Below are 22,925 nucleotides of genomic sequence, written 5' to 3'. Positions count from 1 at the left end.
ACGCCGCACCTCCGTACACACTCCTCCACGCCGCACCTCCGTACACACTCCTCCACGCCGTACCTCCGTACACACTCCTCCACGCCGCACCTCCGTACACACTCCTCCACGCCGCACCTCCGTACATACGCTTCTACACCGCACCTCTCTGCATGCTTCTCTACAGCTCACCTTCATCCACACTCCTCCACGCCGCACCTCCGTACACACTCCTCCACGCCGTACCTCCGTACACACTCCTCCACGCCGCACCTCCGTACACACTCCTCCACGCCGCACCTCCGTACATACACTTCTACACCGCACCACCGTACATACACTTCTACACCGCACCTCTCTGCATGCTTCTCTACAGCTCACCTTCATCCACACGTATCCACGCCGCACCTCCGTACACACTCCTCCACGCCGCACCTCCGTACATACACTTCTACACCGCACCACCGTACATACACTTCTACACCGCACCTCTCTGCATGCTTCTGTACAGCTCACCTTCGTCCACACATCTCTACACCGCACCTCCGTATATACTCCTCCACGCCGCACCTCCGTACATACGCTTCTACACCGCACCTCTCTGCATGCTTCTTTACAGCTCACCTTCGTCCACACGTCTCTACACCACTCCTCCACGTCGCACCTCCGTACATGTCTCCACCTCCGTACATACGCTTCTACACCGCTCCTCCGTACACACTCCTCCACACCGCACCTCTGTACATACGCTTCTACACCGCTCCTCCGTACACACTCCTCCACGCCGCACCTCCGTACATACGCTTCTACACCGCTCCTCCGTACACACTCCTCCACGCCACACATACGCTTCTACACCGCTCCTCCGTACACACTCCTCCACGCCACACATACGCTTCTACACCGCTCCTCCGTACACACTCCTCCACGCCACACATACGCTTCTACACCGCTCCTCCGTACACACTCCTCCACGCCACACATACGCTTCTACACCGCTCCTCCGTACACACTCCTCCACGCCACACATACGCTTCTACACCGCTCCTCCGTACACACTCCTCCACACCACAGCTCACGTTATATCTCAGTCATATCAGCCATGCTGCATCCTGCAGTTCATGGTTTGGCCACCAGAGGGCGTTACACTATTGCCTATTCGTGTGCCATGATATTACTGCAGTGTAGTGACGTCTTTTCGTGCTTAGGACGTGTAGTTCTCTTAAGGGTTGTTTATTTTCCTGCTTCTTAGATGCCCTCTCGAAACTGCTGCACCCCTGTATGAGATCAAGAGAGGCTTGAGGAGAACTTCCCCAACATGGTGACACCTCCCAGAGCCCTTGGTAATGGTGACATTTACTGGACCCCATTGTCCCACCGACTTCACAGTAATACCGGCACCTCCCGGACCCCTCCATGAGTCCGATGTCTTCTGGACCCCACAATGATACCAGCATCTTCAAGACCACTCCATGATGCCAATGTCTTCTGCACCCCACAATGATACGAGCATCTTCTGGACCCCACCACGATGGTGATGTCTTATCACTGTGGGGGTGCATACCAGCATCATCCGGACCCCACCACAATGGTGAGGTCTTCAGCACACAAAATTATACCAAAGTCTTCTGTACCCCACCACCATGTCGATGTCTTCTGGACCACACAATGATACCAGCATCTTCCGGATCCCACAATTATGCCAATGTCTTCTGTACACACAATGATACCAGCATCTTCTGGATCCCACCACGATGGTGATGCCTTCTGTACACACAATGATACCAGCACCTTCCGGACCCCACCACGATGGTGATGCCTTCTGTACACACAATGATACCAGCATCTTCTGGATCCCACCACGATGGTGATGCCTTCTGTACACACAATGATACCAGCACCTTCCGGACCCCACCACGATGGTGATGCCTTCTGTACACACGATACCAGCTTTTTTCAGACTGCACCATGATGCTCATGCTTTCTGAATCCAACAATGATACCAGCATGTTCCGTGCTCCGCCATGATGCCAATGTCTTCTACACCCCACAATGATGCCTAGGGGCCCATGAAAGAGGCAGGTATGGAAATCCAGATATTTCTTGCATCTACAACGAAACCAAACTACCGGATAATACCGACATACACTGACCATAGAAACAGCATCAGCAAGAAGGAAACGTCATGGAAAGCAAGTGATGGATGCATTATTTAGGTCACAGTTATCGCAGCCAGGGAGGTCGCACAGATCCACCCGCTGTGATCTTTGAGAGGGCAGCAGACAGCTGTCCAATCAGCTTACGTGATTTATATCCCTCTACAGGAACACAGATCATAATTCAGCTAGATCTTCTATTAGCACCTGCGTTGCACCCACCCTTCCATGATGATCTCACGCATGCCAGCTTGTGGGACGTCCTCAGCCCTTCAGATTTTTATTAAAATCGCAAGTTGATAACTCCACTCTGGACGTCTGCAGAAGTTCCAGATCACTGCCATATTTGCCATCATGATTTTACCTTTCCCCAGAGATCAAACATGGCATGGCTTCTATCAGTTGTTATCTGGCCACTATGGATTTGTGGCCTATAGCCAGGGATTACAGTTACTTGGATGTTCTTCACCATTTCGTCTGACACTGAAAACGTATGTCTCAACAGTTTCGGATTTAGCCAAACCCCCAATATTCATAGTCTTCTTTCGGAGACACATGCTCCGGCCATTGTAACTAACCCCTGCAGGAAATCAGTGTCACTTGAAATGCATTTTCTGGGGCCGAAGTCTGTTCCACTTTGCTGTTTATGTGTAAACGCATGTGCCTTATTGTTGTCCAGCCCCCTGAAAAGAATCTGGGGAGTTTCAGACACTGCAGATTTTCACCCCCTTCTGGTTACTTGTATTTCCGTTGCTGTGGTTTTTGGCGTCGTGTCTTACATAAAGCCGCTTATTGGTGTTCGGCTGAAACAAGACTTCGTTGATCTTGCACGATTACCGGAGGTTTCTACATGCAGATATTGTGCGGTGAACGGCGGCACAGGACACAGCGACGGTATGGATTTACACACCCGGTGAGCATTCTATAAATCCCATCCACGCTGCTGGACCTGGGAGGCGCTGACATTGTGCTCAACACTGAATACTTGGTGATACCGAGCCTCCGTGCTAGGCTACTGTCACACATCAGTTTTTTGCCATCAGTCACAATCCGTTGGCCAGCGGATCCGGCGCATCAATTTTTCCATCCGTTTTGACAGATTTTTTTTTTTTCCTCAAAGCCGGCAATTCAGTGCGCTGTACCGTAAAATCACACAGACATGTTAGAATCGATATATACACATATTTATAGTTCAGAAACTTTCCCACGCTGGTTAGTTCATCCCCGGTCAGCTGGGGCGCCTGCACAGACATTTCATTCATTCTGCAGTGGTCGGTCACATTAGCATCGGTCCCAGTTGTAAACTAGTTAACCCCTTGTGCTGGATTGCAGCGGGGGACCTGACTGAATGGGGGAAGATTTATGGATAGTGTTTTTTTTTTTACAGAAGGGTTTTTTGGATCGGCAGAATAAATTGTCAAAAACTTTGTATTTCATTAAAATGTGTAATTAGTGTGTTTACCTTTATTCTAGGATTAATAATGGATAGGCATCTTATTGACACCTCGTTATTATTAACCCGGCTTAATGTCACTAACCCATTATTAACCCATGAGCCACCAATAAAGGCCATGGGAATAGAGAGGGTAAGTGCCAGAAAAGGCGCATCTCATAGATGCACCTTTCCTGGGGTGGCTGGAGCCAAAAACAATGGTCCCTCTCTAGGCTATTAATATCTACCCTCACTCACTGACTTTCCCTTTAAGGCAGAGAAAATTGCACGAAAGCCCACACAATTTTTTTTCCCCACGATTATAGCTTTAAATTTAACCCCTAGATTTCCAAACACAAACTACTAAATGGATTAAACACTGACATCTATAATTTGTGTTGATATGACATGGTTTATAATATGTAACCATGTGTCATTTCAGGTCGGGTTGGGGAATGATTTTACAGAAGCCGGCAATTGATTTAGCAGCTATTCCGCCATGTGGAACTCTATGAAAAAAAATTCTATACATGCGCACACCCCCCCACACATCTCAATGACATACATAAGTAGGACAGAGGAGCCTCTTAAAGAAGACGTTACTGGTCTGTGAGCCAGATATCCTGCATGTTTTTAGGTGACCAAATACTTATTTTCCACCATAATTTGCAAAATAAATCTTCCCAAATCAGACAAGGTGATTTTCTGGATTTGTTTTCTTATTTTGTCTCTCAGTTGTGGTCTACCTATGACGTCAATTACAGGCCGCTCTCATCTGTATAAGTGGGAGAACTCGCACAATTGGGTGCTGGCCAGATGCCCCCCCACTGTGTAACCCACACAATGAATCTGCTTTAGGAACTACATGTTCTACAACCAGCTTCTAAGACACTTTGTTTTGTAAACTGGAAGAGTCCGTGTAAAAACCTCAGTGTGAATGTGCATGTAGGCAGCTCAGTAGTGACAGCCGGCCTAGAGACCCCAAAATATACAAGAAAGTTCTCCAAAGAGGTGGTCTAAGATGTACCGGAGAAACACCTTCCCAGGCAAAGACTAAGGGCCTGAGCCCTCTACACCAGGTGCCCCCACTGCAGCGACGTGGCACCCCCTTACAGAAGGCATCACCCCTGGTAATAAAGACGGACCATCTGACTCATGGTGGGGAATGGCAATATAGTGATCCCCCCATACCGTGAGGTCCAAGCATCTACACAAGTCAGCAAATACTTATGACTGGGCAGAGGCACCAGACCTGGTCTCCATTGGAGGTCACGTGTCAGGGGTCTGAGGCACACATGTGGGGTGGGAATCTCCAGGCATCGGCTCCATTTAAGATTGTGTTTGGATGAACTTGGAACGAGAACATCAGCTCATAGTCACTGACCAGACATGTCACCCTGGAGGGGATGAGATCAGGGGAAAAACCACCATGGATGAGAGTACCACCGTCTTAAGACGCCGGGCCATTGCCCTACGTAAAAATCCATCTCGTGACACAGCCATTTCTAGTCAAAACATTTATTTACAAAAACATTAAAAAGTACAATTTGTAAGAAGGAGATAAGTCACCGATCCCCTACCCCACAAGAGCACGGACCCTCACAGTAACATCAATAAGGCACCGGGCCCCTGCGAGAGTACAGACCCTCACAGCAAAGTGTACCAATAAGGCACCGACCCCCTGCGAGAGCGCAGACGTTCATAGTAACTGCTACCAATAAGGCACCGACCCCCCCACCCACGAGAGCGCGGACCCTCACAGTAACTTCTACCCCCTCCCCCACCCCAATATTACATACAATAAAGTTAAACTGCAAGAACAACCTTGCGGAGGCTGGGATGTGAAAAAAAAAAAAAAAAAAAAAAAAAAAAAATGGTGCAACACCGGTCCTGGAGCCACAGCGGCCCCCGCCCGGCACAACCACGTTCAGGGCAAGTCTTTAGTTGTGGAGGGAGCAGTAAGGCCACCCATAGTCTCCTCCACGTTAGGATGAGGCACCCACTGCAGGCCAATGTGAAATGCAGCATGTGGCAGCGGTGACGGAACCTAGGAGAGGAGCCGGGCACTTGCCACAGGGTCACACATAATCCTTGCCGCTTGAGGGGGCTTTGGTTCTTGCACCTCCACCTTTGGGGTAGCCGCGGTTGCCGTAATTCTTTTTGCGAGGACATGAGCAGGACAAGAGTGCACCACCAAGAATTACCAGGAGAGAGCCAGCCCAGCCAAGGAACACTCCCGCGCCAAACTCGTACCTGCGAGAAAGGAGAGAGGTCAGACAAGGCCTCCAAGACCACAAAGATACAGTTGCCGCAGCCACCAGCATCCCCCAGGACAGCCATGCTACAAGCTGCAGCCACCAGTGTAACCCACCCACCAGTGTGCCCATTCCCTCCCTCAGGACAGCTGTGCTACAAGCTGCCACCATCTCCTACAAGCAGTGACACCAGGCTACATCTTGGTGACCTGGAAACCAGTTCAGTCCATTGACCCCAATAAATGTTCTAACTTGGACTGGTCACCCATCAGGCTAATCCTCCATGTACCGAGGTCACGTGGCAGGAACTCACTTTGTGTTGATTGGCGTGAGAGGGTTGTAGAAGTCCCGGATGATCTGATTGCCGTACCATGAGCAGGCGATGAGGGCAGCCAGACCTGGAAGACAAGATGGAAATGTCAGGGTGCTCGCAGAAGGTCAAGAGGGCCAGCAGGCATAAGGTTAGGTACTCACCAGCCAGAAGGAAGACAAAGCCACCAGTCATTGCAATCCGGGCCTTCTTCACTTTGTCGTCACCACCACATTTGGTGCATTTCATACCCGTGGCTGAAACCGCTAAACCAAAGATGCCGACCACGATAGAGACCACCATGAGCGCTCGTGTGGCCTGGAGAGCAGCTGTGAGGGCAGAGGAAGTCACGTTACACATCCACACAAATATACAGCTCACCCATCACTCGACTATTCCAACGGCCCCCCAAACTCCACCCCAGGCGTGCTCCCATCTCATCCAACCTTACATACCATGTGTCTAAAGCTCCTCCATTACATGGTCTCCCCCAACATCCAGGCATGTACCGGGCTCCCCAATTACATAGCCATACCCCTGTAGTCACACTGTGCCCAACCGCCATGTCTGTTCTCACAATAATCCATGGCACAGCCTCCAAACCTTGCCCACCAGTAGTGTGGCAGCATATCCAAGCTCAATATTCACCATCATGGCACATTTAGGCTGGGGTCACATTGCGTTTAGGCAGTCAGTTAACGCTGCCATTAACCCCCTCCATTATGTGGCGCATGCGCTCGCGATGTGCCGTCATTCAGTGACGGAGCCTCGGACGCGTGCTGCAGTGTCTGAGTTTCCGTCACCGCTAGCGCAGATGAATCATCTGCGCTAGCGGGTATAGCATAACACGATCACGTTATGCTATACTGTTAACGCAGCCAGTCAATGCTATGCGTTGAACGGGCGGTGTGATGTTATGTGGATGTCATTTTTTGTATATTCCTATTTAACAATTCCAGTTAGTTTCATAGTGTTTTTCTTATTACATTGTAAGCCTACAGCCTCACTGTATCTGTCTCTTGATGACCCCCTGTAGTGCATTAATCCCCAAGACCTTTTGTTCTCCTCTGGGAGGCAACTTGTTGGACTACCCCTGGACAAGGAATAGGGATGGGGAACGGCAGCTGGACAGGTCAGTTCCGGTAGAGACAAGATGGTGTAAAGACTGCATTTCAGAGAGAAGGACCCATTTTTATCCTCTGGATGCTAGAGTTGTGGAATCTCGTTTCCCTGGACATTTTATCCTGATACTGGACTGCATTCTTATTCTGGACTATCTTATCCTTTGTGTGGTGGACTGAATATGGACCTTTTCGTATTTTTGCCTGAATAAATGTCTTGGAATTGTTCACTCTTTGCTTGCTCTGTTGATTGTGTGATACCAGAGAAGGACCCCGTGACAACTGATGGCAGCAGTGGGATCAACAGAGCGTCACCCAATGGAGAACCACCCACAGAGTGAGTGCAGAAATTGGACTGTATGCATTTTACAGGAGAGAGCCAGAGACCTGGGCCTGAACTACCAGGGACTGACTAAAGAGGCCTTAATCGATCTACTGGTGGGCGCTAGCCCAGCCACCTCCTCCGAGATGTCTGAAGGACGAGCACTGGAGACAGGGATCCCCATCCAGAAAAGCCAGTGGTTGGTGTGGTATGAAGAGATGGCGGTTCTGGGCCCCGGTGTCTCTCAGGAGTACAAGGAGGAGGCTGCCCGCCGGGCACAGCGGAGACAGGAAGCAATGGAGCAGCGCAATGTGGAGTGTAACCCCAACAATCCGGGAGCCTGTACGGATCACCCGGACAGAGTTTAAGCCATTTGATGAGGCTTCTGGAGATGTGGAGGGGTTCTTCAAAGACTTTGAGCAGCAGTGTGCTGTGATGGAGGTGCCCCACTCTAGCTGGATGCGTTTGTTAGTGGGGCTCCAGAACGGAAGCTTGGCGGAGGCTTACCGAACCATTGATGCACTGCGGAATCGGGATTATAACATTGTAAAGCGGACTATCCTGGATTACCATGCTATCACCCCAGACTCATATAGGGCCAAGTTCCGAGACCTCCCATGCACCACGGGGGGGATCGTTTAGGATGTATGCACATAAGATGTCCGAGGCATGTCGGAGATGGCTGGAAGCAGAAAACGCCTTTACTGTGGAAGATGTTATACAGGCGTTCCTTATAGAACAATTTCTTGCCAAGTGCCCTGCAGAGGTACGGGAATGGGTCCGGGAGCGCACGCCGTGTACCGTGGATAGAGCTGCAGCCCTGGCCGATGAAGCCCTTACTATCCGGCTGCAATGGAGAAGGCTTCTGGACAATGAACCACGGCCTGCTCCCGCGCCCCTCCCCTCTCCAATTATATCTGCCCTTTCACCTAGTCGCAAGCCGATGACAATCACGCCTCACAATCCTAGGCCCCAACAGTTCCGACCACGACCTGGGGGTATCACAAAGGTGTTATGGGTGTGGGCAACCTGGACACTTGCAGTCTGGCTGTCCCTCCAAGATTCAGAGGGAGCCCCACCTCGTCCAGTGCATCTTGCACATTCCACCACACCTGAGGAAGAGCTACCACCACCCCCACCAGAGTGGACCACGGCACCATAGATACCCCTCCTGGAGTGTACGGACTCCAGCCTCTGTCCTTTAGCTACTCAGAGCAACGGCAACGCCACCTGCAGGATGTCTTTATTGATGGATACAAAGTGTCAGGATTTAGAGACACGGGGGCATTCTTGACTATCGCTGACCCCCGTGTGGTTCGACCCGAGGCAATTTACCAGGGCGTGGGAATTCCCATTGTCCTGGCAGGCGGTGCCCGCAAATATATACAGCGAGCTTCTGTGCGTTTGGATTATGGTTGTGGAGAAACACACTGTGTTGGATTGGAGTTATGGGAGGACTTCCTGCAGATATCCTCCTTGGGAATGACATTGGCACTGTAACTCCCCAATTTGTGGGAGCAGTCACCCGACTACAGGCCCTTCAAGCACTGTCATCCGGACCCCACCGGGGAGCAACCACCACGAACCGCATCAGAGTCGGTAAGCAATACGTTCGCTGCTACTACATTGGGAGAGTCTTGGGACAGAGAGGAGTTTAGGAGAGAAATAGATGGTGACACTACCTTAGCAGCCCTTAGGCGAAAGGCAGAAACTGGGCACATGGGAGATAATGGGGATGGCTTCATTCGAGAAAACAGACTGTATTATCGTGTAACAAAGGGCAGTGACCAGGGCAACCCTGACACGACCAGGCAACTCATTGTCCCATTGTCCAGGAGCTCGACATAAGGTACCCCTGCAATCCCTGTCCATAATTGAGGAACTATTTCAACGTGTAGCCGTCGACATCATAGGTCCTCTGGCCCACCCCAGCAGGTAGGGGAAAAAATATATCCTGACCGTGGTGGATTATACCACTAGGTATCCTGAAGCTGTGGCCCTGTCAGTATTACAGCAGTAAAGGTAGTGGAGGCCCTTGTGACCATCTTTACCCGGGTAGGGTTTCCTAGTGAAATATCGTCAGATCAAGGCACTCAGTTCATGTCAGATCTGGTCCAGTCCCTATGGCATACCTGTGGTGTTCGAGCCATTCGCACCACCCCATACCACCCGCAGACCAACGGACTATGTGAACGCTTTAAGGGAACCCTAAAAAATATGCTGAGGGCTTTTGTTGATGTTGAAAAAGACTGGGAAAAGTACCTGCCACATCTCCTCTTCGCCTATCGGGAGGTTCCCCAAGAGTCCACAGGGTTCTCTCCCTTCGAACTACTGTTTAGCCGGAAGGTCCGTGGGCCTCTCACTCTTCTGAAAGAACATTTGGAGGGAGACATCTCAGATACCGGAATGCCCATCGTTCCCTATGTTCTAGAGCTCAGAGACAGTCTCGCCCAGCTAGCTACCTTCGCTAAAGAACATCAGCGAATGGCCCAGTCCAGACAAAAAACCTGGTATGACCGTAATGCCAGGAACTGGGAATTTATGGAAGGACAGCAAGTGCTCATGATTACTGCTTCCCCTGCCAACAAGCTTCAAGCAGTGTGGGAAGGCCCTTACCAGGTTGTCAAGAAAATTAATGACACTGTTATTGCCCTGGACTCTAGTGGTCGATGACAGAAAACCGTCCACACTAACATGCTGAAAGACTACCACGACCGATCTCTGCCTGTTCTAGCTGTCTGCCACCCCCCTAGTGCTACCGCCGACAAGTATCTCCCAGATCTCCTCCAGGTTGCCCAAGCGGGAGGATCACTGGAACAAGTGCCCCTGGGCTCCCATATATCGGATATACAAAAGGACGATATTGTCGCCGTACTAAGGCCGAGGGCTGCTGCTTTCTCCTCAAAGCCAGGGAAGACTACTCTCACCAGCCACCATGTGGGAACCCCCGGACAACGCCCCATCCAGCACGCTGCCTACCGGGTTCCAGAGGCTGTTCAAGGCATGATAAAGAACGAACTGGAGGAGATGAAACAGCTGGGAGTTATTCAGCCATCTCACAGTTCTTGGGCCTCTCCTGTCGTCCTGGTCCCCAAGAAGGATGGTACAACACGATTCTGCGTTGATTACAGATGACTAAATGATGCCACCAAGAGTGATGCTTATCCCATGCCCAGGATTGATGATCTATTGGATCGTCTGGCCAGTGCCCAATTTGTGACCACGTTAGACTTGAGCAAGGGGTACTGGCAGATACCCCTAACGGAGGACGCTCGGGAGCGCTCAGCCTCCATTGCTCCATTTGGGCTTTATGAGTTCCTGAGAATGCCCTTTAGGATAACTGCCCCCGCTACTTTCCAGAGACTGGTGGATCGACTGTTACAACAATGTCAGGACTTTGCCTGTGCTTACTTAGACGACATCGCCATTTTTAGCACAACCTGGGAGGAACATCTTAAACACTTGGGCATAGTGCTGGACTGTATCCTTACTGCAGGACTGACCATTCGCCCTGATAAGTGCCAAATAGGGATGGCTGAGGTGCAGTACCTCGGGCATAGAGTAGGGGGGTGGGACACTAAGGCCTGAGCCTGCCAAGGTGGAAGCCATTAGCAACTGGTGTAGACCCCAGACTAAAAAGCAGGTACTTGCGTTTTTTAGGAACTGCTGGTTACTATCGCAAATTTGTTTCTAATTTCAGCACCTTGGCCAAGCCCCTAACCGACCTGACCCGCAAGAACATGCCTAGGAATGTGACGTGGACGACGGCATGCGAGGATGCCTTTTCAGCGTTAAAGACTGCCCTCGTCACTGCTCCTGTCTTGGCTGCCCCGGATTATAAACGCAGGTTCCTCGTGCAGACAGATGCATCCACCTTTGGGATTGGGGCAGTACTTAGCCAAGTGAACGCTGCCGGGGAAGAACATCCTGTTGCTTTTGCCAGTCGGAAACTACTGGATCGGGAAGTTGCCTATGCCACTATTGAAAAGGAGTGCCTTGCCATCGTATGGGCGCTAAAAAAATTGCAGCCCTACTTGTATGGCAGAGACTTTACAATTGTTACAGACCACAACCCCCTCACATGGCTGAATCGCGTATCGGGACAATGGAAGATTGCTGCAGTGGAGCTTGTCCTTACAACCCTACAGCTTCTCCATCCAATACAAGCGGGGAAGACAACACCAGAACGCCGATGGTCTGTCTCGACAAGAAGAAGCATAGGCTCCCCAGGCCGACCTACCCCTGCCACTGTACAAGGAATTATAAATAACTGAGCAATGTGGACTAAAGTGAGCAGGCCAGAGGTCTGTGTAGACTTCACGGCGTGCTCACTTATTATAGGGGGGTGGGGGGGGTCGGGAGAGGTTGTGATGGTTTGATGTGTTATGTGGATGTCATTTTTTGAATATTCCTATTTTTAACAATTCCAGTTATTTTCATAGTGTTTTTCTTATTACATTGTAAGCCTACAGCCTCACTGTATCTGTCTCTTGATGACCCCCTGTAGTGCATTAATCCCTAAGGCCCTTTGTTCTCCTCTGGGAGGCAACTTGTTGGACTACCCCTGGACAAGGAAGGGGGTGGGGGGGGGGGGGGGGGAGAACGGCAGCTGGACAGGTCAGTTCCAATAGAGACAAGATTGTGAAAAGGCTGCATTTCAGAGAGAAGGACCCATTTTATCCTCTGTGCTAGAGTTGTGGAATCTCGTATCCCTGGACATTTTATCCTGATACTGGACTGCATTCTTATTCTGGACTATCTTATCCTTTGTGTGGTGGACTGAATATGGACCTTTTCGGATTTTTGCCTGAATAAAGGTCTTGGAATTGTTCACTCTTCGCTTGCTCTGTTGATTGTGTGATACCAGAGAAGAACCCCGTGACAGGCTGCAAAACACAATGTGATCCTAAGCGCCACCCACCATATCGGCATCCAGTCCTCAGTGCCCATGGGCAGGAAGCGATGGGCATCAATGGCTGGGGACCGACCTCTGAAGTTGATTGGTGAGTAGGTGGGGGACAGATCAGTGCGAGGATTGTGTTGTGTCTGGATCAGGTCAGTGGTAAGTGATGGCCGATGCTGGTGGGAATATTCACAGGAGCTCAGGCCTCACAAGCCAGCTTCCTCCCAGGACCACCATGTCCCTACAGCCGAACGTGTCCCGACAGCCCCGACATTCCTCACCAGAGAGGACACCAGGTCCACATTCCTCAGAGAACACCGCCGCATGCACACACCTGTCACATCACAATGCTGACCGGGGGTCCAGATCCCAGCAACCACAGCTCCTGCATGAGCCGCGCCCATGGAGAAGCCTCAATACCAAGCGTGAGGCGATGGCCACAGACTAAAGACTATTGTACCAATGTAGAGTGGAGTCCACAGCTCTATGGGATGCAGACTTTCCAGGACAGAGAACCGGTTATATTGATATTGTCGTATTTTATTAGATATTATTCTCTTGCTCGTCAGTTCATCCTCAAGAATCAATGTTTCAGTGACAGTCAGAGGAAGACGAGCAGGCCGGATCTTAAGGCCCCGTCACACTAAGCGAGATTGCTAGCGATATCGCTATGTATGATACTTACCTCCGACCTGCTCCCCCACTGGTTATCGCTGATCACGCGAGATCGGCCTGGTCCATTTCTCGTCGGCGGCTTCCTGCTGTGGTGCCGACGATGGACACGGGTGGGAGGATGTCTTCATCGCCGCGTCTGACAGGTAACGCCCGCGAGATCTGCCTGTTTGACAGCTCACTAGCGACCACTTAGCAATGCACCAGCGATCCTGACCGTGTCATATCGTGGTCGAGATCGCTGGTGCATCGCTAAATGTGACGGGACCCTTATGTATAGCTAAGGCCAGACAGGAGATTGCTAAAGGTAAATGTAAAGCAATCATTGTTCTACCAGCCTTAGGCCCATTGTGTGGATGGAGATAGACCCAGGGGAGCCGTCACAGATGATGGGGCTTAAGGCCCTGTCACACATAGCGAGATCGCTGAAGAGTCACAGATTGTGATGCAACAGCGACCTCGCCAGCGATCTCGTTACATGACACATAGCGGCGACCGGCCCCCCGCTGGATATCGCTGACCATGCTCGAATGTCCTGGGCCATTTTTTGATCGTTGGCGTCCCGCAGGCCAGCGCGCATCGCTGTATTTGACAGACCTCGTTGGCGACACAGAACTCAGGGACGCAGGCTGGAATAGTTCAGAATCCCTGCTGTATGAGAAGGTCCCAACGACCGCCGAGGTCGTTATACGGATCGCCGGATCGTTGCTGCGTCGTTGAGTAGATCTGACTGTTTGACAGCTTACTAGCGTCCATGTAGCGAGGTACCAGCGTTTCTTACCAGATCGTATCGTTGTCGGGATCGCTGGAGCGTCGCTATGCGTAACGGTACCCTTAGCCTATGTGAGACCCCCCACCAATGCAGTTAGCTTTGGGAGGGAAGTGTTTCCCAAGGGCCAGGCTCAAATCTGGGGGCGCAGCTTTGGGCATTGAGGACCAACAAAGAAATCTTATTGTCTGGAGGGTATGCATGAGCTACGGTCGTGATATCCATCGTCTGGAGCAGGTTGTGACTGCACACTATACTGGCTGGAGATGCCAAAAGCTGTGGGCCAACCAGAAGTTGGGAGACTGTGGGCATCACCTAGTATGGGGGCAGTGGAACTACTGATCTCAGATTGGGAACTTGTGGACTGAGGAATACCATATCTATGCTGATGACACCCAATTATACACCTCTACTCCTGACATCACGCCTGCAATACTACAAAACACCAGTCATTGCACAGGTTACCCATCCATTACACCGACACCTCTACCTTGTGCCAGTCTTTACACTGGTTACCCATCCACTTCAGAATTGAATATAAATGTACTACCCTCACCCACAAAGCCCTCCATGGCTCAGCACCACCCTACATCTCCTCCCTCATCTCAGCCTACCACCCTACCCGCGCCCTCAGTTCTGCTGATGACCTGAGGTTAGCATCCTCAATAATAAGAACCTCCCACTCCCGTCTCCAAGACTTCTCACATGCCGCACCAATTCTTTGGAATGCACTACCCAGGTTAATACGATTAATCCCCACAGTTTTTAGCATGCCCCAAAAAGGCTTTTCCTCAGACTGGCCTACCACCTCAATGCATTACCCTAATCTATCCCTGTGTGGCCCATTCAGAATTTTTACCATAACCAGGTTCCTCGCATCGTGTTCTCACATGCTTTATGCATCTATTAGCCCTCTGTGTCTGTACCGTTACATATTTAGACTGTTAACTGGTTCATGCGGCAACAGGAACACCCGACTCTTACATTATGGCTGATCCGAACAATGAAAGCAATTGATACCATTCACCTTTCGAGTCTCCTCCATTTCCTCATAGATTGTAAGCTTGTGAGCAGCGGGGCCCTCACCCCTCCGGCATCTGGTGATCGGGGCCCTCACCCCTCCGGCATCTGGTGATCTATGTGTCTATTGTTATGCTGTAAAGTCTAGCGACTGTACAAGTCCCCTCTATAACCAGAATTGCTGCAGAATAGGTTGGCTCTATAGAAATAAAATTGTTACAAGGAGAAAGTATGTGGCCGTCTACCTGGAGTTTCTGTATAACCTCACTACAGCACCCTCTCCCAGCGCCAGGGGCACCGGCCAGCCGCCCCACCATCACCCGGGGGCACCGGCCAGCCGCCCCACCATCGCAGTAACCCCCTGCCCAACTTCCTCACTCACCGCAGAGCTGACCCCTTCCTCCATCACTGACCTCCAGTACAGGGTCACCCGCCTCACCCAACCGCAGCATCAACCGTCATCACCACCCTCACCCCCCCATGGCGGCAGCTGCCCCCCTGTTCAGGTTACCTTCACCCTCTGTCTCCCACAACCCCCAATACCCAGCAGTCCCCAGTTTTGGCTGCCCTCATTGTGACACTCAGGACACTGTATGGCGGTGACTCAGCCCCATGAGAGGACGAGGCCACACTTCCCTGTGCGGTGTCACACCCAGGTGTCTCGGAGGAGGAGGAGGAGGGTGAGGAGTTTCATAGAAACTGGAGTCAGCCTCCCCTCCCCCCTACACAAGGGAACTTCCACATCATCCCCTCCAGAGAGGACTACAACCCTCACCATCAACACAGGAGAGGGACCAACACCACCATCCCCTCCAGAGAGGACTACAACCCTCACCATCAACACAGGAGAGGGACCAACACCACCATCCCCTCCAGAGGAGGAGGACTACAACCCTCACCATCAACACAGGAGAGGGACCAACACCACCATCCCCTCCAGAGGAGGACTACAACCCTCACCATCACAGGAGAAGGACCAACACCACCATCCCCTCCAGAGGAGGACTACAACCCTCACCATCAACACAGGAGAGGGACCAACACCACCATCCCCTCCAGAGAGGACTACAACCCTCACCATCAACACAGGAGAGGGACCAACACCACCATCCCCTCCAGAGGAGGAGGACTACAACCCTCACCATCAACACAGGAGAGGGACCAACACCACCATCCCCTCCAGAGGAGGAGGACTACAACCCTCACCATCAACACAGGAGAGGGACCAACACCACCATCCCCTCCAGAGGAGGAGGACTACAACCCTCACCATCAACACAGGAGAGGGACCAACACCACCATCCCCTCCAGAGGAGGAGGACTACAACCCTCACCATCAACACAGGAGAGGGACCAACACCACCATCCCCTCCAGAGGAGGACTACAACCCTCACCATCACAGGAGAAGGACCAACACCACCATCCCCTCCAGAGGAGGAGGACTACAACCCTCACCATCAACACAGGAGAGGGACCAACACCACCATCCCCTCCAGAGGAGGACTACAACCCTCATCATCAACACAGGAGAGGGATCAACACCACCATCCCCTCCAGAGAGGAGGACTACAACCCACAACCCTCACCATCAACACAGGAGAGGGACCAACACCACCATCCCCTCCAGAGGAGGAGGACTACAACCCTCACCATCAACACAGGAGAGGGACCAACACCACCATCCCCTCCAGAGGAGGACTACAACCCTCACCATCACAGGAGAAGGACCAACACCACCATCCCCTCCAGAGGAGGAGGACTACAACCCTCACCATCAACACAGGAGAGGGACCAACACCACCATCCCCTCCAGAGGAGGAGGACTACAACCCTCACCATCAACACAGGAGAGGGACCAACACCACCATCCCCTCCAGAGGAGGAGGACTACAACCCTCATCATCAACACAGGAGAGGGATCAACACCACCATCCCCTCCAGAGAGGAGGACTACAACCCTCACCATCAACACAGGAGAGAGACCAACACCACCATCCCCTCCAGAGAGGAGGACTACAACCCTCACCATCAACACAGGAGAGGGACCAACACCACCATCCCCTCCAGAGGAGGACTACAACCCTCATCATCAACACAGGAGAGGGATCAACACCACCATCCCCTCCAGAGAGGAGGACTACAACCTTCACCATCAACACAGGAGAGGGACCAACACCACCATCCCCTCCAGAGAGGAGGACTACAACCCTCATCATCAACACAGGAGAGGGATCAACACCACCATCCCCTCCAGAGAGGAGGACTACAACCCTCATCATCAACACAGGAGAGGGACCAACACCACCATCCCCTCCAGAGAGGAGGACTACAACCCTCATCATCAACACAGGAGAGGGATCAACACCACCATCCCCTCCAGAGGAGGACTACAACCCTCACCATCAACACAGGAGAGGGACCAACACCACCATCCCCTCCAGAGGAGGAGGACGACTACAACCTTCACAGGATACAGAGGAAGAACAGAAGTCTCCAGCGACAACAAATTCAGGATATAAAACATCACATTTATTTCTACATTAAAAGTTATAATCTATATGGCGGTGCGTCATGAGAACAAGGCACTATACAGCGATATTACACACAGCCAGACACCACTATACAGCGATATTACACACAGCCAGACACCGCTATACAGCGATATTACACACAGCCAGACACCACTATACAGCGATATTACACACAGCCAGACACCACTATACAGCGATATTACACACAGCCAGACACCGCTATACAGCGATATTACACACAGCCAGACACCGCTATACAGCGATATTACACACAGCCAGACACCACTATACAGCGATATTACACACAGCCAGACACCGCTATACAGCGATATTACACACACAGCCAGACACCACTATACAGCGATATTACACACACAGCCAGACACCACTATACAGCGATATTACACACACAGCCAGACACCACTATACAGCGATATTACACACAGCCAGACACCGCTATACAGCGATATTACACACAGCCAGACACCGCTATACAGCGATATTACACACAGCCAGACACCGCTATACAGCAATATTACACACACAGCCAGACACCACTATACAGCGATATTACACACACAGCCAGACACCACTATACAGCGATATTACACACACAGCCAGACACCACTATACAGCGATATTACACACAGCCAGACACCGCTATACAGCGATATTACACACAGCCAGACACCGCTATACAGCGATATTACACACAGCCAGACACCACTATACAGCGATATTACACACACAGCCAGACACCACTATACAGCGATATTACACACACAGCCAGACACCACTATACAGCGATATTACACACACAGCCAGACACCACTATACAGCGATATTACACACAGCCAGACACCACTATACAGCGATATTACACACACAGCCAGACACCACTATACAGCGATATTACACACACAGCCAGACACTACTATACAGCAATATTACACACACAGCCAGACACCGCTATACAGCGATATTACACACACAGCCAGACACCACTATACAGCGATATTACACACACAGCCAGACACCGCTATACAGCGATATTACACACAGCCAGACACCACTATACAGCGATATTACACACACAGCCAGACACCGCTATACAGCGATATTACACACAGCCAGACACCGCTATACAGCGATATTACACACACAGCCAGACACCACTATACAGCGATATTACACACACAGCCAGACACCACTATACAGCGATATTACACACACAGCCAGACACCACTATACAGCGATATTACACACACAGCCAGACACTACTATACAGCAATATTACACACACAGCCAGACACCACTATACAGCGATATTACACACACAGCCAGACACCGCTATACAGCGATATTACACACACAGCCAGACACCACTATACAGCGATATTACACACACAGCCAGACACCACTATACAGCGATATTACACACAGCCAGACACCGCTATACAGCGATATTACACACACAGCCAGACACCACTATACAGCGATATTACACACACAGCCAGACACCACTATACAGCGATATTACACACACAGCCAGACACTACTATACAGCAATATTACACACACAGCCAGACACTACTATACAGCAATATTACACACACAGCCAGACACCGCTATACAGCGATATTACACACACAGCCAGACACCACTATACAGCGATATTACACACACAGCCAGACACCACTATACAGCGATATTACACACACAGCCAGACACCGCTATACAGCGATATTACACACACAGCCAGACACCGCTATACAGCGATACTACACACACAGCCAGACACCGCTATACAGCGATATTACACACACAGCCAGACACCGCTATACAGCAATATTACACACACAGCCAGACACCACTATACAGCGATATTACACACACAGCCAGACACCACTATACAGCGATATTACACACAGCCAGACACCGCTATACAGCGATATTACACACACAGCCAGACACCACTATACAGCGATATTACACACACAGCCAGACACCGCTATACAGCGATATTACACACAGCCAGACACCGCTATACAGCGATATTACACACACAGCCAGACACCGCTATACATCGATATTACACACACAGCCAGACACCACTATACAGCGATATTACACACACAGCCAGACACCACTATACAGCGATATTACACACAGCCAGACACCGCTATACAGCGATATTACACACACAGCCAGACACCGCTATACAGCGATATTACACACACAGCCAGACACCGCTATACAGCGATATTACACACACAGCCAGACACCGCTATACAGCAATATTACACACACAGCCGGGTGCCGCTGCTCTGTGCAGAATTATTGATCAAAACCATATAGCGGCACAGTCACCTCCGCCATATAGCGGCACACTTATCGCGCCCTCAGATAACCTCTTATCAATCCTTGTGACTTATCAGCCAGAGATAAGGAGAAACGGGCGCTCGCTGGCAGGTGTCACCACCGCGCTGTGGGCCAGGGCTGCTGCCAGGGTCACCGGTACCGGAGGAGCGGCGGTTTCCACACCAGTCCCAGCTCAGCTCTGGTTCCAGTGGGGGAGGGGAGGCTCCATTACACAACCGGTCTGACAGGTTTCAGCCTTCACAAGGACACGGCCGCTCCCAGAGAGCTCCTCCACCCCCACCGGGGGCAACTGCGGAAAAGGCGGCACCCCCCCCCACACACCTGCTGCAGGTGCAGCCACCGGAGAGGGAACCAACGGAGGGCAGCAAGACCCCCGACGTACCCCATGTATGCACACCGGCACAGCAGACCCCCCCCCCCCCCGGTATATCCCCCACCACACACAGGTACAGCAGACACCCCCCCGGGTATATCCCCCCCGCACACAGGTACAGCTCATCCCCCCCCCCGGTATCTCCCCCCCGCACACAGGTACAGCTCACCCCCCCCGGGTATAACCCCCCCCCCCCGGGTATATCCCCCCCGCACACAGGTACAGCTCACCCCCCCCCCCCGGTATATCCCCCCCGCACACAGGTACAGCTCACCCCCCCCGGTATCTCCCCCCCCCCGCACATAGGTACAGCTCACCCCCCCGGGTATAACCCCCCTGCACACAGGTACAGCTCACGCCCCCCCCGGGTATATCCCCACCCCCGCACACAGGTACAGCTCACGCCCCCCCCGGATATATCCCCACCCCCGCACACAGGTACAGCTCACCCCCCCCCCAGGTATATCCCCACCCCCGCACACAGGTACAGCTCACCCCCCCCCGGGTATATCCCCACCCCCGCACACATGTACAGCTCACCCCCCCCCCCGGGTATATCCCCACCCCACCCCCCCGGGTATATCCCCACCCCCGCACACAGGTACAGCTCACCCCCCCCCCCCCGGGTATATCCCCACCCCACCCCCCCGGGTATATCCCCACCCCCGCACACAGGTACAGCTCACCCCCCGGGTATATCCCCACCCCCGCACACAGGTACAGCTCACCCCCCCCCACAAGGACACGGCCGCTCCCAGAGAGCTCCTCCACCCCCACCAGGGGCAACTGCGGAAAAGGCGGCACCCCCCCCACACACCTGCTGCAGGTGCAGCCACCGGAGAGGGAACCAACGGAGGGCAGCAAGACCCCTGACGTACCCCATGTATGCACACTGGCACAGCAGACCCCCCCCCCCCGGTATATCCCCCACCACACACAGGTACAGCTCATCCCCCCCCCGGTATCTCCCCCCCGCACACAGGTACAGCTCACCCCCCCCGGGTATCTCCCCCCCGCACACAGGTACAGCTCACCCCCCCCGGGTATAACCCCCCCCCCGGGTATATCCCCCCCGCACACAGGTACAGCTCACCCCCCCGGGTATAACCCCCCTGCACACAGGTACAGCTCACGCCCCCCCCGGGTATATCCCCACCCCCGCACACAGGTACAGCTCACGCCCCCCCCGGATATATCCCCACCCCCGCACACAGGTACAGCTCACGCCCCCCCCGGATATATCCCCACCCCCGCACACAGGTACAGCTCACCCCCCCCCCCAGGTATATCCCCACCCCCGCACACAGGTACAGCTCACCCCCCCCCGGGTATATCCCCACCCCACCCCCCCGGGTATATCCCCACCCCCGCACACAGGTACAGCTCACCCCCCGGGTATATCCCCACCCCCGCACACAGGTACAGCTCACCCCCCCCCCCCCCGGGTATATCCCCACCCCCGCACACAGGTACAGCTCACCCCCCCCCCCCCCCCCGGGTATATCCCCACCCCACCCCCCCGGGTATATCCCCACCCCCGCACACAGGTACAGCTCACCCCCCGGGTATATCCCCACCCCCGCACACAGGTACAGCTCACCCCCCCCCGGGTATATCCCCACCCCCGCACACAGGTACAGCTCACCCCCCCCCCGGGTATATCCCCACCCCACCCCCCCGGGTATATCCCCACCCCCGCACACAGGTACAGCTCACCCCCCCCCCCCCCCCGGGTATATCCCCACCCCCGCACACAGGTACAGCTCACCCCCCGGGTATATCCCCACCCCCGCACACAGGTACAGCTCACCCCCCCCCCCCCCGGGTATATCCCCACCCCCGCACACAGGTACAGCTCACCCCCCCCCCCCCCCCCGGGTATATCCCCACCCCACCCCCCCGGGTATATCCCCACCCCCGCACACAGGTACAGCTCACCCCCCGGGTATATCCCCACCCCCGCACACAGGTACAGCTCACCCCCCCCCCACGCGTATATCCCCCCCCCCCCCCCCGCACACAGGTACAGCTCACCCCCCCCCCCCCGGTATATCCCCCCCGCACACAGGTACAGCTCACCCCCCCCCCCGGGTATATCCCCCCCCGCACACAGGTACAGCTCACCCCCCCCCCGGGTATATCCCCCCCGCACACAGGTACAGCTCACCCCCCCCGCTCACCGTCCAGCTGCAGCATGGAGTCGTACACCTTGCACTGGATCTGCCCGGTGCTCTGGGTGGCGCAGCTCATCCACAGCCCCTGGTAGATGGCGATGGCGGTGATGATGGAGTCGCCCGCGTACGAGGACATCCGCCACTGGGGCATGATGGTGGCGGCGACCAGCCCGATCCAGCCGAGCAGCGCCATCATGAAGCCCAAGATCTGCAGCCCGGAGTTCGCCATCGCCTGCGCCGCGGAGGAGAAGAGGAGCACTGAGCGCACCTGCGCCAGGAGCGGCCTTATATACCGCGCCCCGCCCCCGCTGACGTCACCGAGAGAGCCGCGTGCTGACCGCAGAGAGAAACCGTGACGTCACCGAGAGCTGAAGCGAACGGAAACCGGCGGCCTGCTCCCCGGTATCAGCCGGTCACCATGACAACACTGCGGCCACCGGTCACTGACACAACACTGCTGCCACCGGTCACTGTCACAACACTGCGGCCACCGGTCACCATGACAACACTGCGGCCACCGGTCAC

General features: G+C 53.2%; 1 protein-coding gene across 1 annotated transcript; it reads right to left on the bottom strand.

The window, feature by feature from the left end:
* Positions 1–5,069: 5,069 nt before the first annotated feature.
* CLDN7 (claudin 7) lies at positions 5,070–22,663 on the bottom strand. Its single transcript, XM_073564065.1, has 4 exons — positions 22,407–22,663; positions 6,297–6,461; positions 6,136–6,220; positions 5,070–5,820 (listed from the first exon to the last, which is right to left on the bottom strand). The coding sequence occupies exons 1-4, from the start codon at positions 22,627–22,629 to the stop codon at positions 5,646–5,648; spliced, it is 648 nt and encodes a 215-aa protein (XP_073420166.1). The 5' UTR covers positions 22,630–22,663; the 3' UTR covers positions 5,070–5,645.
* Positions 22,664–22,925: the final 262 nt, after the last annotated feature.

This window comes from Dendrobates tinctorius, unplaced genomic scaffold (genome assembly GCF_039654945.1).
Source record: "Dendrobates tinctorius isolate UK_male_01 unplaced genomic scaffold, ASM3965494v1 ptg000424l, whole genome shotgun sequence".
Classification (NCBI taxonomy): Eukaryota; Metazoa; Chordata; class Amphibia; order Anura; family Dendrobatidae; genus Dendrobates; species Dendrobates tinctorius.
Note: the sequence above shows the minus strand (reverse complement) of the source record. Positions and strands in the feature narration are given on the sequence as shown.

Coding starts and splice junctions, on each gene's coding strand:
- CLDN7 (XM_073564065.1), bottom strand. CDS start 22,629: ATGGCGAACTCCGGGCTGCAGATCTTGGGCTTCATGATGGCGCTGCTC. Junction 6,221..6,296: donor CTTTGTCTTCCTTCTGGCTG/GTGAGTACCTAA, acceptor CTTGTCTTCCAG/GTCTGGCTGCCCTCATCGCC. Junction 5,821..6,135: donor CTCACGCCAATCAACACAAA/GTGAGTTCCTGC, acceptor CCTTTCTCGCAG/GTACGAGTTTGGCGCGGGAG.